The 15,127-nt window shown below is 52.9% G+C and overlaps 1 protein-coding gene and 1 long non-coding RNA gene across 3 annotated transcripts in view; one reads left to right on the top strand and one right to left on the bottom strand.

Annotated features, from left to right (window-relative positions):
• Window positions 1-4,070: 4,070 nt before the first annotated feature.
• Window positions 4,071-5,036, bottom strand: LOC109434986 (uncharacterized). The gene is made up of 3 exons (XR_002135908.2): window positions 4,899-5,036; window positions 4,363-4,444; window positions 4,071-4,204 (listed from the first exon to the last, which is right to left on the bottom strand). It is a non-coding gene; the product is annotated as an uncharacterized LOC109434986 (long non-coding RNA).
• A 923-nt stretch (window positions 5,037-5,959) lies between these two features.
• Window positions 5,960-15,127, top strand: part of LETM1 (leucine zipper and EF-hand containing transmembrane protein 1) — a 34,720-nt gene continuing 25,552 nt past the window's right edge. For both annotated transcript variants that reach the window (XM_074320263.1, XM_074320261.1), the window contains exons 1-2: window positions 5,960-6,299; window positions 10,449-10,509. In XM_074320263.1, coding sequence (XP_074176364.1) covers window positions 6,221-6,299; window positions 10,449-10,509 — 140 coding nt within the window. In that variant the 5' untranslated portion in view covers window positions 5,960-6,220. The remainder of the gene's footprint in view (window positions 6,300-10,448; window positions 10,510-15,127) is intronic.

The raw sequence follows: 15,127 nt of genomic DNA, 5'->3' as shown, positions 1-15,127 counted from the left end.
GTGTTAGCTACAGGGTGAAAAATGAAGCTGGGCTCATACCTCACCCTGCAGGCAACTTCCACAATGCTGGAAACTCTAGGTGGATCGAGGTCTTAACCAGTAAAAGAAAATCTTTAAATCTTTTGGTAGAAAACATAAGTGACTACCCTTCTGACCTTAGGTCAGGGAAGATTTCTCTAAAAGGACAGAAAAAACCCCATTAGCTATCAAAGGAAAGATTGACACATTTGACTGTACGAAAATTAAGAACTTCTGTTCATCAAAGGACATCAAGAACTTCCAAAACAACCTTGAAGAAGAAGAACAAGCAAGAGGTCTGACAGCACCATATATCAAGACAAGTTAGAAAGCTACAGTAATTAGAACCACTTGGTATTGGCTCAAGTATAAACAGAAAGACCAAGCAGCAGAACAGAGTGCCAGCATACATGGCCAGATGATTTATAACCCAAGTGCCACTGTAATTCAACGGGGCATACTAGTTATTTGCTTCTGTAACACATTCTCACAAATGCAATGGCTTAAAACGATGCAAATTTATCATCCTGAAGTGCTGTAGATCAGAAATCAGGTACAGGTCTCACTGAGGTGTCATTAGGGCTGCATTTCTTTCTGGAGGATCTAGGAGAAAGCTAATTTTCTTGCCTTTTCCAGCTTCTAAAGGCAGCTTGCATTCCGTGGTTGAAGCCCCTTCCTCTACTTTCGAAGCCAGCACTGGCTGCTCGAGTCCCCAACACGCGACTCACTTGACCTCCTCTGTCATCAAACCTCCCTCTGCCATTTCTAAGGACACTTCATTACATTGGGCCCCCCTGGGTAATCCAGAATAGTCTCCCGTCTCAAAACCCCGAATATAATCATCTCTACAAAATCCCTTTTTCTGTGTAAAGTAACATTCATAAGTTCTGGAATTAGGAAGGGACATGGATATCTTTGGGGGCCATTGTTGTGCCTACTGAAGAGGGAGGAAGATGGTCTTTTCAATAAATGGTGCTGGATCTATCCTGTACCCATAGAGGAAAAGTCATCCTTGACATCTGCCTCACAATATACAAAACAAACATCAGTTCCAAATGATCATAAGCCTAAATGTGAGAGATAGAACAGTCACATTTATAGAATAAAACAAGAGAATGTCTTCATGACCTTGGGGTAGCAAAGATTTCTTCAATCATAAAAAAGCACCAAAAAAGAGAGATTAAGTCATTAAAATCAAGAACTCTTCATCAAAAGACACCATGAAGAACTGAAAAGGCAATCCATGGATGGGAGAAAATGCTTGCAATACATTTATCTAAGGACCCCTATCTAGAATACACAAAGAACTCTCACAACTCGGTAAGAAATAGGCAGATGACCCAATGGAGGAAAGGAGGAAAAAACTAGCCTTTCACAAGCACTTCACAGGAGGTCTCAGTGGTCAAGAGCATATGAAAAAGTGCCTCGAAATTCTTCGTCACAAAAGGAATGGAAAAGGAACCACAATATACCCCATACCTTCCAGAATGATTACCAGTGCAATAACCACAAGAGCCATGATTGGCGGAGATCTGGATGACGGTGGTGCTTGCCCTGCTGGTGGTAAGCTGATAGGACTGCTCTGGAAAACCATCTGTCGGTACGTATCATATCTTCCGACATTGAACTTAAGCACAGGCTGACCGGCAATGACTGGCAATTCTCTTCCTATTAAGGGCAAAAAACCATGTGCAAGAATATTAATAGCAACATTGTTCATAATGGCCAAAACAGAGGGTCCCTCAACACACATTGACAAACACAGTGTGGTATGTGCCTAGAATGGGATGCACATTGTATGAATGAAAGATAACAAACTAATGTTACCCACAGCACGGATGAATTTGATTGACGTAATGTCCAGAGAAAGGAGCCAGATAAAGAAGTATACACTATTTGATTCCATTTACACGAAGTGGAAAAAACAGGCAAAGTGGTGGGTTTTTTTTAAGTTTTATTGGGGAACAGTGTGTTTTTCCAGGACTCATCAGCTCCATATCAAGTCTTTGTTTTCAATCCAGTTGTGGAGGGCGCAGCTCGCTGGCCCATAAAGGAATCAAACTGGCGACCTTGGTGTCATGAGCACTGCGCTCTAACCACTGAGTCAACCAGCCGCCCCAAAGTGATTTTGACTGTAGAAGCGCCAGAGCAGGGCTCCCGTGGGGAGGGGTGGTGTCGGAGGGGGCATTAGGAGCCTTCTGAGAGCTGGCAGCTTTCTGCCTTGATGGGAGTGGGGGCTGCCTGGGCGTAGGCATAATGGAAAAACGCTTCAACTGTACACTGAGGACTTGGCCACGTTACTTCACTTTAATACAGTGAAAGAAAATTAAAAAGTTAAAATTAAAACCTCGTCATTTTAAAGGTTTACCAAAAATATACATTTGTAGTCACACGGACCCAGCAATCCAGCCTCTCGCGGGATGTGACCTTGAATCCATTATGCTTGAGTCCAGCTTTATATACAGAAACCCCTTCAGACAACAGTGGCTAAGGAAGGTAAATGTTTTCTCAGTAGCGTAAAACAAGCCGGAGGTTGGCAGTCCAGGCTCCTTTCTTTCCATTCCATTGCCCACGGTGCTTGGCAGGCGGAAGGAAGCAGAAGGATCAAGGGGCCACCTTCACTTGCACGACCTTGCCCCTGAAGTCCCAGGTCTAGCTTCAGGGGAGCCTGGCAAATAGTGTTTTCCAATAAACCCAGGGTTCTGTTAGGAAGAGCCAGGACAGAGTGGTGTTGCTGTGGGGAGCCAGTAAGCTCAACCTCATTCCCACAGACACCATTCTGGGGTTCCCAAGATCCAAACACACCTCCGTCTCATATCCCAGCCCAGGACCACCACGTTCGTTGGTGGTTCCAACGGGGCGACGGGGCTGGCGGCTGGCCCCTGCCCCTCCTTCTGCGTGGGCCTAGCTAAGGCTGCTTCCAGCTGGAAGAAAGCATATCTATCCACACTGCTCAGAGGCAAAGGTGTCCTGGCCCCTCTCCCCCAGGACCTTGCCCTCCAGCCTCGCCTCGAGCTCTGCTCCTGGGCTCACACCTTAGCCCTTGCCACAGCCAATCAATGCCAGCCAGCCACCAACCAGCCCATTACAGAGCATCCCTCGCTTGCCAGCTCACTCGGTCTGGTACCCGACCACACCCTGTTCAGGCCCAGCAGGTCCCACAGACCAGTGACCCTGCGACTGTCCTCTGTCCCAAGCTGCCCCCCTCCTCTCTTCCCGTTTAAACTTCCCAGTCAAGCCTGCTAGTCACTCTTACACACACCTGACTCCACTGGCCCTTCCTTTCTTCCTCACACTTTTGGGCAAAAACCCCAGCCTGGCCGGATCCAACTCCACCTGGCTGTGCACCTGAGCGTGGCTGAAGTACAATGTTTCCCTGAAAATAAGACCGGGTTTTATATTAATTTTTGCTCCAAAAGACGCATTAGGGCTTATGTTCAGGGGATGTCATCCTGAACAACCATGCGAGGGCTTATTTTCCGGTGAGGTCTTATTTTCGGGGAAACACAGTACAGAGCCAAGCCCTGCGGAGTCCTCCTCCTGTGCGTCCCCTAACCTGACTCCTAACCCAATCCCTAACCTGATTCCCTAATCCGTTCTCTAACCTGACCCTCTAACTTGATTTCCTAACCAGAACCCTAACCTCACCTCTAACCTGATTCTCTAACCCCCCCTAGCTGGGGCGTTTGTGCTGCAGGACATCTGACCCCGCTTCTCTCGACTCTGGTCACTTGCGTAGAAACAGAGAGACTGTGGAAGGTTGTGTACGATTTGTGGGGAGCATGGGAAGAGGAAAAAGGAACTCCCAAAAAAGAAAGAAAAAGACAAAAAGAGTCATAGTATTAAAACAAACCGGCTGTGCCACGACTCCTGGACTCCAGAGTGAAGAGATGCAGGTCAGGATGACGGCCACTCACTTGGCATCAGGGTGCGCATGGCAAGCTGCCAGGGTGCCATGCTTTTGTTTGTTTATACTTATTTTTATAAACTTGAAATGGCTGCTACAAACACAGTTTTCAGGTAAGTGGAAAACCCAGTGAGTTATTGTTGAAAAATAAATTTCTCTAAAATTCATGGGGGGGTCGGGTGGTGGTGGTCGGTTAGCTCAGTTGGTTGGAGCGTGGTAGCCAGTAGCGTCAAGTTTGCCGGTTCAATCCCGGCATGGGCCACTGTGAGCTGCGCCCTCCTTAAAAAAAAAAAATTCACTGGGCTGCAGATGGTATCCAGAAGTCCCTGACACAGGTCCCTGCCCCTGTAGAGACCCTATTGTTGGCTTCTCCCTCCCACCCCACCTGGCTGGGTCAGGGGTGAGTCATCCCAAGGGGAGGTGAGCAGTATTGCTACCTTTCTTCACACCTGGAGCCTCACGCAGTACAGAGTTGGGAGGGGGCTTCCTTCCCCTCTCAATCCAGTGTCCTTCAAAGTCCTGCAAACAGACACTCGTGTCAATCCATGGGTCACTGCCTCCTACTTGGTCCTGTCTCCGGGCAGCTGGGACCATACAGCATGGCCAGGGACCAGCTTTGATTTTCGTCTGCCCCTTTTGTGGGGCCTCCCTCCCTGCCCCTCCATGGCTCAACCCAAAGTCAGCTACTAGCATCAGGGTAAGCACACTCCTACACTCGGGCATTAAAATGCCAGTGCTGTCTGGCACTTGAGTGCCTGTCCACCTGACCTTGGGATGTAGAGGCAAGGACTATCCTTCTGTATGTTTTCACCCCCGGGGGAGATGGGTAGGGAAGGGGCGTGGCTTTGTTTGTTGGCAGGGGAGGCCTGGGTTCTCAGCATTTTGATGTCTGTAGCGCTCACTGCCCACTGCCAACTTAGGCGCTTCATGTCATTTCCAAAGTGCCCTGCACTAACTAGCGCCCTTCTCCCACCTGAGATGGGAACGCCAGGCGCATCCCGACCCAACACCTGGCAGTTCTGGTTCAGGAAAACCACCGCAGACAGGCTCCATCTTCTTCCAGAGGGTGACGGCTGAGCGCTGGGGAAGCCTCCAGGGACGTGCCATTCAACTAGCCTATGGAGACTGGGGAGCATACTCGTGGACCCCACGCAACAGATGTGCACCGAGTGTGCGCTGCGGGACCTACACTACACCGCGCTATGCCCTGGGCTTCCATCAGCGAGCAGGAGGGACAGGCGGATGGGGCAAGGAGGATGGCAACCCCTTTCCAGGCAGCGAACCGGAGAGGAGCAAAGGCTGGGAGGTGGAAACCAGTGTGGCGAGTCCCGAGTCCCAGGGAAGGGTCTGGTGCCGCTGGGTTGGGGTGCAGGCGGCGGGAGTGGACAGTTGGGGAAGACCGGGTTCCACTGGCCGCGGGAGCCTCGTATCCCCACGTTCCCCGCAGCCTGCTCGCTCTGCGTGACCTCATCGACACCCCCCACGACCGCTGCGAATGTGACCCCAGCTGAGGGAAGCGGAGGGTGGGCCCCGCTCAAAGATCACGCGGCCGGGTCTCGCCCTCCGAGGTCGGGAGCAGGCGCTGGAGCTCAGCAGGGCGGGTCTGCGGGCTCGGCCAGCCCAGACGCGAATGCCAGAGGCCCCGTCGCGTCCTGGGGGTGGGGCCGGCCCGGCCAGAACGGCGGGTGGCGGACGCGGCGTGCCGCCCTGCACCGGGGGCCCCTCGGGGCTGCGCGCCGGCCCGGAACGGGGCCGAGGCGGACCACAGACAAGCGCGGCTGCCAGCGGCCCTGAGCCCCCGCGGGGCCGTCTGCCGCGCGCAGCTGCAGCGCCGATCCCGCTCCTCCCCTTGCTGCCCGCCGCCGCCGCGACGCGGAAGGGCCGGCCACGCATGCGCCGCCGGCTCCCTCAGCTCGTTCGGTCCGCAAGCAGGGCGGCGGCGCAGCGAGAACCAGAATGCAACGCGCCACGGGGGCGAGCCGCGGGGCACGCCGGGACCGGTAGTCGGCCGCGGGGCACGCCGGGACCTCCCTCACCTGGTTGGCGGCGGGCGCCCAAGGGGCCCAATGGGAGCGGAGCCCGGCCGCCCCGCCCCGCGCCGCCCGACGTCTGGGCCGGGATATGGCCGCCGCCGGAGCCGGGTCCTTGAGCTGAGCGTCCGCCGCCGGGAGCTAACTGCCGCTCTCAACCGTCCGCGCGGGCGGGCCGAGGCGCCGCCGGGCCGGCGAGGAGCCGCGGCCGCCGCGGAGGAGGAGGCATCAGCAGGAGGCTGGAGCGGCAGCCACCGCTGGGCACATGGCGTCCATCTTGCTGAGGAGCTGCCGCGGCCGGGCGCCCGCCTGCATCCCGGCGCCCCGCACCGCCGCCCGGAGAGGTAAGCGGCCGACGACCTGGGAGGGGGCGCCGGGGGCAGGGGAGGCGGGCGAGGCGGCTCCCCGCTGGGTGGGTCGGGCGCTTGGACGCGGCCCGGGGCCGGGGTCAAGCCGGGCCGGGGTCACGCCAGGCTGGGCCTTGGGCGGCCCTGCCCCTCCGCCCCGCCCGGGCCCGGGCGTGGTGCGCGCGGCGGCCGGTGACTCACTCGCGAGGTGACCTTAGTCGCCCAGCCGCTGGCTGCTGCGTTCAGAGCGGGTTTAGGAAAGTTGTGAAGAGAGCGCGTTGACGGCCGGCCCTGGTACGGCCTCGGCGCTCCTCGTGGTTAAGCTCGATGGAACGTGGCTCCCACTCACGCGGACAGTCGTGCCCTTGGGTCACTTTCAGGGCTCCCGAGATGCGGTTGGGGGCGGGGGGCTCGCTCACACTGGCGAGCAGGACCCGCGGGCTTGTGGGACGTCCGTGGGATGCATATCCTTACGGGGTTTCTGGGCGTCTGTAAAGGGTCCCCAGGTCTTGCTGTGCGTGGTCTCGGGCATGTTCGTTTGTACCCTGAGCTTCAGTGACCCAGCTGTGACATGGAGATCACACCCCATGTTGGGCTCTTAGGAGGTCCACACGGAGGGCGCCCACACTCTCACTCCCTCTCTCTCTCCCTCTCTCTCCCCCTTCCTCCCTCCTTCCCTCCCTCCCTCCCTCCCTCCCTCCCTCTCTCTTTACATTAATCTTTTTGAGTTTGCTCCTTATTGATAAGATTGGGGTAAAGATAAACTTGCCTATAAGACTGAGAGAGTCAAGTAAAGTGATATATTTCACGGTGCTGTACAGTTTACAAAGGTGCCCCAAGACATTTGATTCTTGTCATTTTTAACGGTTATGGCTGGTTGGCTGCTTAGCCCTTTGGAGCGGTCAGTAGGGCGTTGAGCAGCAAAGACTGACTGGTTGTCCAGGGCAGCTTTTTTAGTCTTTGCTGTCAGAGCGCGCTCTCTGATGACACTTGGCCACTTCACGCTTCCATAGCATGTTTAAGGTTAAAAAGTTAGCTGAATTTGTTTTGGGGTTGTGTCATGTCAGGAACACAAGTGTTTCCTGTAGTTCTGTTCATCGTCGCAGACACAGGGGGACTGGGAGTGGGTCAGACAGGCAGCTTGCTGTGGGTCCGACGGACCAGAGCCTGTGGGCCCCAGGGCTGCACTGTGGGGAGCAGGGCCCTGGACCTCGGAGATGACTCCCTAGGTGCTGCAGGCCTTTTCTGGAGTACATTTCCCTTATTGTTAACATCTCACATCAGTATGGTTCTTTGTCACAAGGAGTAAACCAACACTGATACATTATTAACAGGTGCAATCTAACTGTTCAGATTTCCTTTGTTCTGATATTCTTTTCTGTTACATACTTTCTTCTTGTTCTGCACACACTTTGTCCCAGGGCCCCATCCAGAATGGCACATGACATTTAGTCACATTTCTCTTCAGTCTCCTCTTGGCTGTGACAGTTCCTCAGACTTCCCTTGATAGTTTTGGGAAGGACCAGTCAGACACATTGTGCGATGGCCCTCGAAGGGGGTTTGCTGATGTGTTTTCCATGGTTAGACTGGGCTTGTGGCTTTTAGGGAGGAGACCATAGAGGTGAAGGGTCCTTTTCATCACATCCTGTCAGGGCTGCCTGCTGTCAGTGTGACTGTGGCAGTCCACGTGACCTTGGTCACTGGCTGAGGTGGTATCTGTCAGGTTGCCCCACTCTGCAGTTACCTTTCCACACCGTGCTCTTTGAGAGGAAGTTGTGTGCAGCACACACTTGGGAGTGGGCCGGGGTTGCCCAGAGGTGGGCTGAGCAGCTTCACCAAGGACTGGGTGTGAGAGCAGCGACCATCAAGGGACGCTCCCAGCTTCTGGCCATTATGAAGACGGGGGAGGCCTGGGGAGGAGCAGGCTGGGGCAGCTGGGAAGCCTTGGAGCTGTTGGTGTGAAGGCCCATGGACCTCTGGGTCACGTGTGCCCACAGGTGTTCAGGTACAGCGTGCCCGGGAGGAGCTGGGGGGGGGGGGAGAGGACGCCGCCTGGAGTAACTGGGGGAGAATCCGGAGAGCGTGGTTTCCTAGAAGCCAGGTGAAGGAAGGTGAGGGGTGCGCAGAAATGCGTTTCGTCTCAGGCCCCTGTGCTTGCTGGTTCTTGCCAGAGCTCCTAAAGTTGTTGGAATTTCCTGAGTGACAGGGTGTCTTTTGTGAGCCCCTTTCCTCTGACCTGAGTTTATACCAATGAGGTACCTGTGATTCGAGATCTGAACCTTCCAACTCCACCCCCGAACTCTTGGTGCAGCCCTTGAGACTGAGTTCAGGGCCAATGGCCGAGGATGTAATCACGCGTAGGTGACAAAGATTCAAACTCTTGAACAGGGAGGCTTGGGGAGCTTCTGGGGCGGCACCTGCTGATCATGGGGACAGGGGCTCCTGCACTCAGGGCTCTTCTTGACGTAGTGCTATGTACGTCTTCATCTGGATGCTCACCTGTGTCCTTCATAATAACCTGGAACAGTAAGTGGAGCGCTCTCCTGAGTTCTCTGTCATTCTAGCAAACTCTCAAAACTGAGCGATTCATGGGAACCCTTGAGTTTGTAGTTGGCAGAAGTGTGGGCTGAGGACCCTACTTGCAACTGATGTGTGAAGTGGGGGAGAGCTCGTGGGACTGAGCCCTCAACTGGTGGGTCTGCACTGACTCGGGGTCGAGTCAGAATGGAGCTGTAGGACCGCGGGTGGTGTAGGAGAGAAGCAGAATTGCTTGTTGCAGAGAACAGAAGAGCTTCCGGAAGCAGGGAGTGGCCCATGGAGCACTCCCTGTCGTGGAGGGGGAGGGGAGGGCAGGAGAGAACCTGGAAGCCCACCCTGGGGTTTCCTCTGAGGGGTGGGATGGAAGCCTTCAGAGTAGGGTGACCATGGGAAGGGAGCAGGTAGGACAAGGGGTGTACAAGTTCAAGCCACTTAGAGATGTGGGGCAGGGCAGAGCCCTGGGAGCTGTGACAGCCTGTCTGCTTGGCTGGGGGCATATGCAGGGCGGAGCCATTTCTGAGGGGGGCGGGGTGGCTGGCCCAGGGCAGGGGTGGAGGGGACAAGCACAGATGGGGCGGGCTCCTGTTTAGGACACAGGGGCAGGTCCTCAGTTGGAGCGGTGTGTTCTTTGCCATGTGCTTTTTATTTTTAACTGAAAATTTAATGTTTGATGGGAATGGCCTTTTGCACAAAAAAGTGAGAGTTGCCTATGTTGAGAGTACTAACCTCCTGGTAAATTACATAAGTGACAACTGGAAGTCCTTCCCCAAAGGGTCCATGGGGAGCAGTTTGGGTCTTCCTTGAGTGCCAGGAGTGGTGCCCCCTGCCCTGTCCATCCTCCCCCCTCCCTTCTCATGCTGGCTCTCAGACCTGCTCCTGGCACTCCGGCTGCCTGAAGGGCTGTGACGCCCGCCTGCCTTTCCAGGCTCGCTGCCTGGTCCCATCTCAGTCTTGGCCCCACCACAGGCTGCTTCCCCAGCACAGGGTTTGATCACAGGTAGGCCCGAATGTTGGTCATGTGAATGAACGCTGAATTTATGCTTGTGGGAACTAGAGTAAGTGAGAGGAAGCATAAAAAATACATCAAAATCCTAAAATTGTGCTGTGCATTCATCAGTATTATTTCCCTAAGGAATGGCTTACCATGGATGTTTGTTTTCCAGTAATTCTCAGCCCTTGTCCTCTCATTGGGCAGGGAGAGCGCTGGGTCATTTGGACCTGTCCCTTGATCGCTCTGTGGGCTGCCTGTGCATTGGGGGTCATATGCACCCTGTCCTCTGCCCTCCAGCACCAAGCTGTGGGGGGAGCAAGTGGGGGCCCCGACTCCCTAGGCCCTTGGCTGGCAGAGCCTGGTGCCCTCACTTGGGATGTGAGGAGCCACGGTCTGACTCAGGCTCCCCTTCTTCCATAGTGCCACCCCGAGACGCTGTGTTCCTAACTGGGATGGCCCTGCACTTAGCAATGCTCTGAAACCTTCCAACAGCAGAACAGGCTTCCAGGAACTTCCTCTACAAAAGGAACATCCTCCACTGCAGCGCAGTCCGGACTCTAAGAAACATTAGCATAAAGTGCCTGCTTAAGACTGATTTTCTTGTTTTTCCTTTGCAGGTGGTTTGGGGGATCATGCTTGTCTTAATTGTGCCAGTGCCGTGGGGCTGACAAGCCGTGTGTAAGTATATGGATCACGTTCTGCCTGTTCGGAAGAGGGGCCTGAAAATGCCTGAGTGATGTGTGACTCGATTTGGGGGGACGGCGGGAGACGGGAGATCCGACTTTCCTGCTCTGCGTTTTTGCTCCTTTCAAACCTTTACCTTTTCATTTTGAAATGTAGAGCCACATCCATTGGTGAGTCTGTGGAAAATCACTGAGCACTTGTGATCCCTGCGCCTGTTACAAATAGTGTCAGCATTTTGGTATATTTTATTCTGGGCCTTTTTCTTATGTGTCTGTTTTTTAAAGACATTCATTTTACGGTCCTTGGAGTATTCTTTTTTTTTTTTTTAAAGATTTTATTGGACTTTATTGGGGAACAGTGTGTACTTCCAGGACTTTTTTTCAAGTCAACCTGTTGTCCTTTCAGTCTTAGTTATGGAGGGCGCAGCTCAACTCCAGGTCCAGTTGCTGTTGCTAGTTGCAGGGGGCACTGCCCACCATCCCTTGTGGGAGTCGAGGAATCGAACTGGCAACCTTGTGGTTGAGAGCCCACTGGCCCATGTGGGAATCGAACCGGCAGCCTTTGGAGTTAGGAGCATGGAGCTCTAACCGCCTGAGCCACCTGGCCGGCCCCCTGGAGTATTCTTGAGCTGAGTCAGCCTGAAGCGGGGGTGGGGTGGGGGGGCTCGAGCTGGGGGCCCTTCACCAGTGCTGTGCCAGACTGGATCCCTTGGTTGGTTCTGTTTGCTGGCTTCCAGTTTTCAGCAATAAGTACTGGCAGACGGACCTGCCCCTTTTCATTGATGTTGGTGATGTAGCTTCGGGGGTGTGAATGGGCGCTGTGCTGGGAAGCTGATTCACGGTGAGGGGCGCCTTCATCGGCCGCCTGCCGCTGGCCACCATCTTGGATCTCAAGCCTTTAAAGTGCTCAGTGAGCAGCCAGCCGGGGCCTTGCATGCATCCGTGAGTGTGTGTGGCCAGCGTCACGCAAGGGCAGCATCAGGTGGGGACACAACAAAGTCTGTTTAAAAGCCCCGCCCAGCACCAGCCCCAGCCCCCCAGCTCTCCGCCCAGCTCTTGACTTTTATGTTAAGTAGGTTTCTCTTCTGCAGTCACAAGACTGTTGTCAGGGGGGTGGCCAGTTAGCTCAGTTGGTTAGATCGTGGTGCTGATAGCACCAAGGTTGCTGGTTCGATCCCTGCATGGGCCACTGTGAGCTGTGCCCTCCTTAAAAAAATAAGAAATCTTTTTATGATGTGGAACTATTAACGTGTGAGCATGGGACAGCTTGACTCTTGATTGACGAAGCATGCCTTTCTAGATTTCATTCTAAAATGAACTCTGACCTGTAGGTGGTATTTTAGGGGCCTGGGACCCAGCAGTATGGCCCGGTGACCTGGGGGTATGGTCATGGTTACCATGAAGGATGTGGCCCCAGAGGGCCAGCTTTCAGGGTTTTTCAAGACAAGCTGGAAATCTGGATTTTGGCGTGTAGTCTGGTTTTAAAGTTCTGGTGGCTACAGCAGGTTAAGGACTGGGTTCCCTGCTGCGACCGGCCCCAGGTGTGGGGAGCGGTGCCTTGTATAGGGGCGCCAGCAGCTGGCAGGGCCCTCTTCCTGTCTCCCTGTGGGGGCGGGGCGTCTGTCCTTCTGGGACAGTCTACCTGTCATTCACCTTAGTGAGTTCTCCAGCCAGCTGTCATCTCGGGGACCAGGACTTGCATGCCTTTCTTCTTTCTGGACTGTTCTTCTTGTGAATTATTTTAGTTCTAAAATGGTCATTTTGGGATTGTAACTAGAATGTCATTAAACCCATAAAATCATTTGGGAATGTTTACTTTTAAAATGACAGGTAGTGTTTCCAGTGTAAGTTGTTTTCTGTATTAAGACCTATCTTTCTAAAAAACGTGTGTCACTTCCTTTGTATGGGCCACATGCACCGCCTTTCGGACAATTCCTGGATGTGTTCTATTTGGTGGTGTTTGTGGACCTCCCTTTTCATCACCTTTTCTAAGTGATTGTTGCTAGCATGTGTGCAGTATGATCAAACAATATGGTGAATGTTTAAATAAAAAAGAACTTATTACAGTAAATGACACATTGCTATTAATCCACCTCAAAACACTCCCCCTTGCTTCAAACACACTTATCCCATCGTTCTTGCCACTTTCTGAAGCAGTTCTGGAAGTCCTCTTTCATGAGTGTCTTTAGCTGCGCTGTCGTGGCTGCCTCGATATCCTGAATCATTTTGACTTTGTGGAAGAGACAGAACTCGCATGGTATCAGATCTGGTGAATAAGGTGGATGAGGACACACCGTAATGTTTTTATTTGACAGAAATTGCCATATACCAGAAGTGATGTATGACACAGAGAATTGTCGTGATGGAGGATAATTTATGGCACACTTTTAAACACATCTCTCAACTGTAGCTCACACCCGACTGACTGCACCGAACAAGTTGAAACTTGTCACACACTTTGTTACTAAGGTTTGACGCTGCTTCCCATATTGAAGGTCCCTGGCTTTCCATTGGATGGGACTCGGCAGCAGCGCTCACTGTATTTCTTGATCACAATGAAAGTCTGTGTCACACATCGCTTCTGGTACGGCAATTTCTGTCACATAAAAACATTACAGTGTGTCCTCATCCACCTTATTCACCGGACCCGGCACTGCGGGACTTCTGGCTCTTCCCCAAAGTCAAAATGATTCAGGACATCGAGGCAGCCACAACAGCGCAGGTAAAGACACTCGCGAAAGAGACTTCCAGAACTGCTTCAGAAAGTGGCAAGAACAATGGCTTAAGTGTGTTCAAAGCAAGGGGGAGTATTTTGAGGGGGATTAACAGCAATGTGTCTTTTATTGTAATAAGTTTTTTTTCGTGTACACATTCACCATATTGCTTGATCACGCCTGGTGAATTACTAATTTGTGTCTATTTTCTTGTCCCTGGCCACTCACCCAGCTCCATTCATTATTTTTTGCTCCTACTGTAACATCTTTTTAGTTAATGGTCGGGGGTCCTCCTAGTACGGATAATTTTTTGTCTCTTTCTTCCCTGTACTTTTGCTTCTGTTGTGGTTTTAGGTCTTAGTGCAGTAGCCAGATCTGTTGTCAGACAGTTGTAGCCATTCCTGCATTCTCACAACAGCTGAGGTAGAGTCTGGTGTTTACTATGTGTTGGTAGCTCCTGGTTTTGAGTACTCTTTCCCATGTCTGTTTATTCTTATTCTTGTTTTTATTGGGAATGGATGTTGAGTTTGTTGGATACCTTTTTAAGATTCAAATGCACCTGCATTTAAGGTTCAGATTAAAACATAAAAAGTGGTTGATACGTTCACAAGTTTTAGAACGTTGAACACTTTCTATAGAAAGTTGAATGGTGAGAACTGTAAAGCTGCTTTATTGAACTCATATAGTTCAAATTAGGAATTACAGACGAGAGTCAAAATCTTATATCAGTCTCAGCATCCAAACAGTGTTATTTTTCATTTTGATCGCACAGTACCAGAAATCTTGTTACACAGATAAGTAACTGCAAGTGGCAACCATTTGTGTGAGTTGTTTTGCAGTCAGTCTTCAGGTGAGATGGTCCAGACCCCTGCTGGGTGAGTAGGTGGAGAGGTTCTGTCAGCCCCGTGGACATGATCCAGCCGCTGTTGCCTTCCTTTATCACGAGATACCGACAGAGAGGAAGCATCCAAGACTGAGAAGTGGTCAGACGGCAACGCAGCAGTTCTGAAACCCCGTTCAGTGGGAAAACCTGAGTGGACATGAGGCCCTGTGTCCTCTCAGGTCTCACTTGGTGTACCTGCTCAGACAATTGGCGGTGGAAATGTGAACACGTTGGTGACAGGTGCTCCCCGCCCACAGCAGGCACGCTGGAGGTCGTGTGGCCCCAGGAGCTGTTGTGAGCGGCGCTTTGTCCTGCAAGCAAGTGTGGTTTCACCTCCTGTCTCTGGCAGAGAGGTGTCCTGCACCTCTAGAATCATCCCTCTCGGTCGTGGTGCTGCTGGCACCACATTGCCCTGCTGGTGGTGTGTCCCTGAGGAACTGGGGGTGGCACCCTCTGTGGCCTGCGCTTGGGCCATTGACTTGGCACGCTGTCCCCTTCAAGCCGACATGTTACCACAAGTTTAGTGGCCCACAGGCATTGTGCCTGTGGCGTTTTCACAGCTGTTTACAAGAGTCGAGGAGGTGCTGTGGCCACAGCAGGTCTGGGTCCCCACCTGCTGTGCCTGCTATCCAGCGGTCGTGTGGCTGACGCCAAACGGTGCTCCTTTGCCAGGCACTGCTCAGCGTTTCTCTTCTTGGAGGGGTTGACAAGATGTCTGGGCTGAGACGCATGCAGGAGTTAGCTTCCTAAAGCGAACAGGCGACTAATGGAAGCCCCCATGCTTTTAATGAGACTGAGCAGGCCTTCCTCTGGTGACCATGTGTTTCTTTCTGAGATGTTGCTTTTGCCAAGCGGTTTCACCCACTTTGAAGGTGACATCAAACAAAAGGGTCGGGGGAGAAAAGGCAGGAGGTGTGGTGACTGGGTGGTGGGAGGCCGTGCCCGCTGGCCCCACGCAGGGCAGGGAGCGGGTACTTCTCAGGACGCTGCGGCTCCCTTCTCGGTCATGCCATCTG

Source organism: Rhinolophus sinicus, linkage group LG02, assembly GCF_036562045.2.
Source record: "Rhinolophus sinicus isolate RSC01 linkage group LG02, ASM3656204v1, whole genome shotgun sequence".
Lineage (NCBI taxonomy): Eukaryota > Metazoa > Chordata > Mammalia > Chiroptera > Rhinolophidae > Rhinolophus > Rhinolophus sinicus.
Note: the sequence above shows the minus strand (reverse complement) of the source record. Positions and strands in the feature narration are given on the sequence as shown.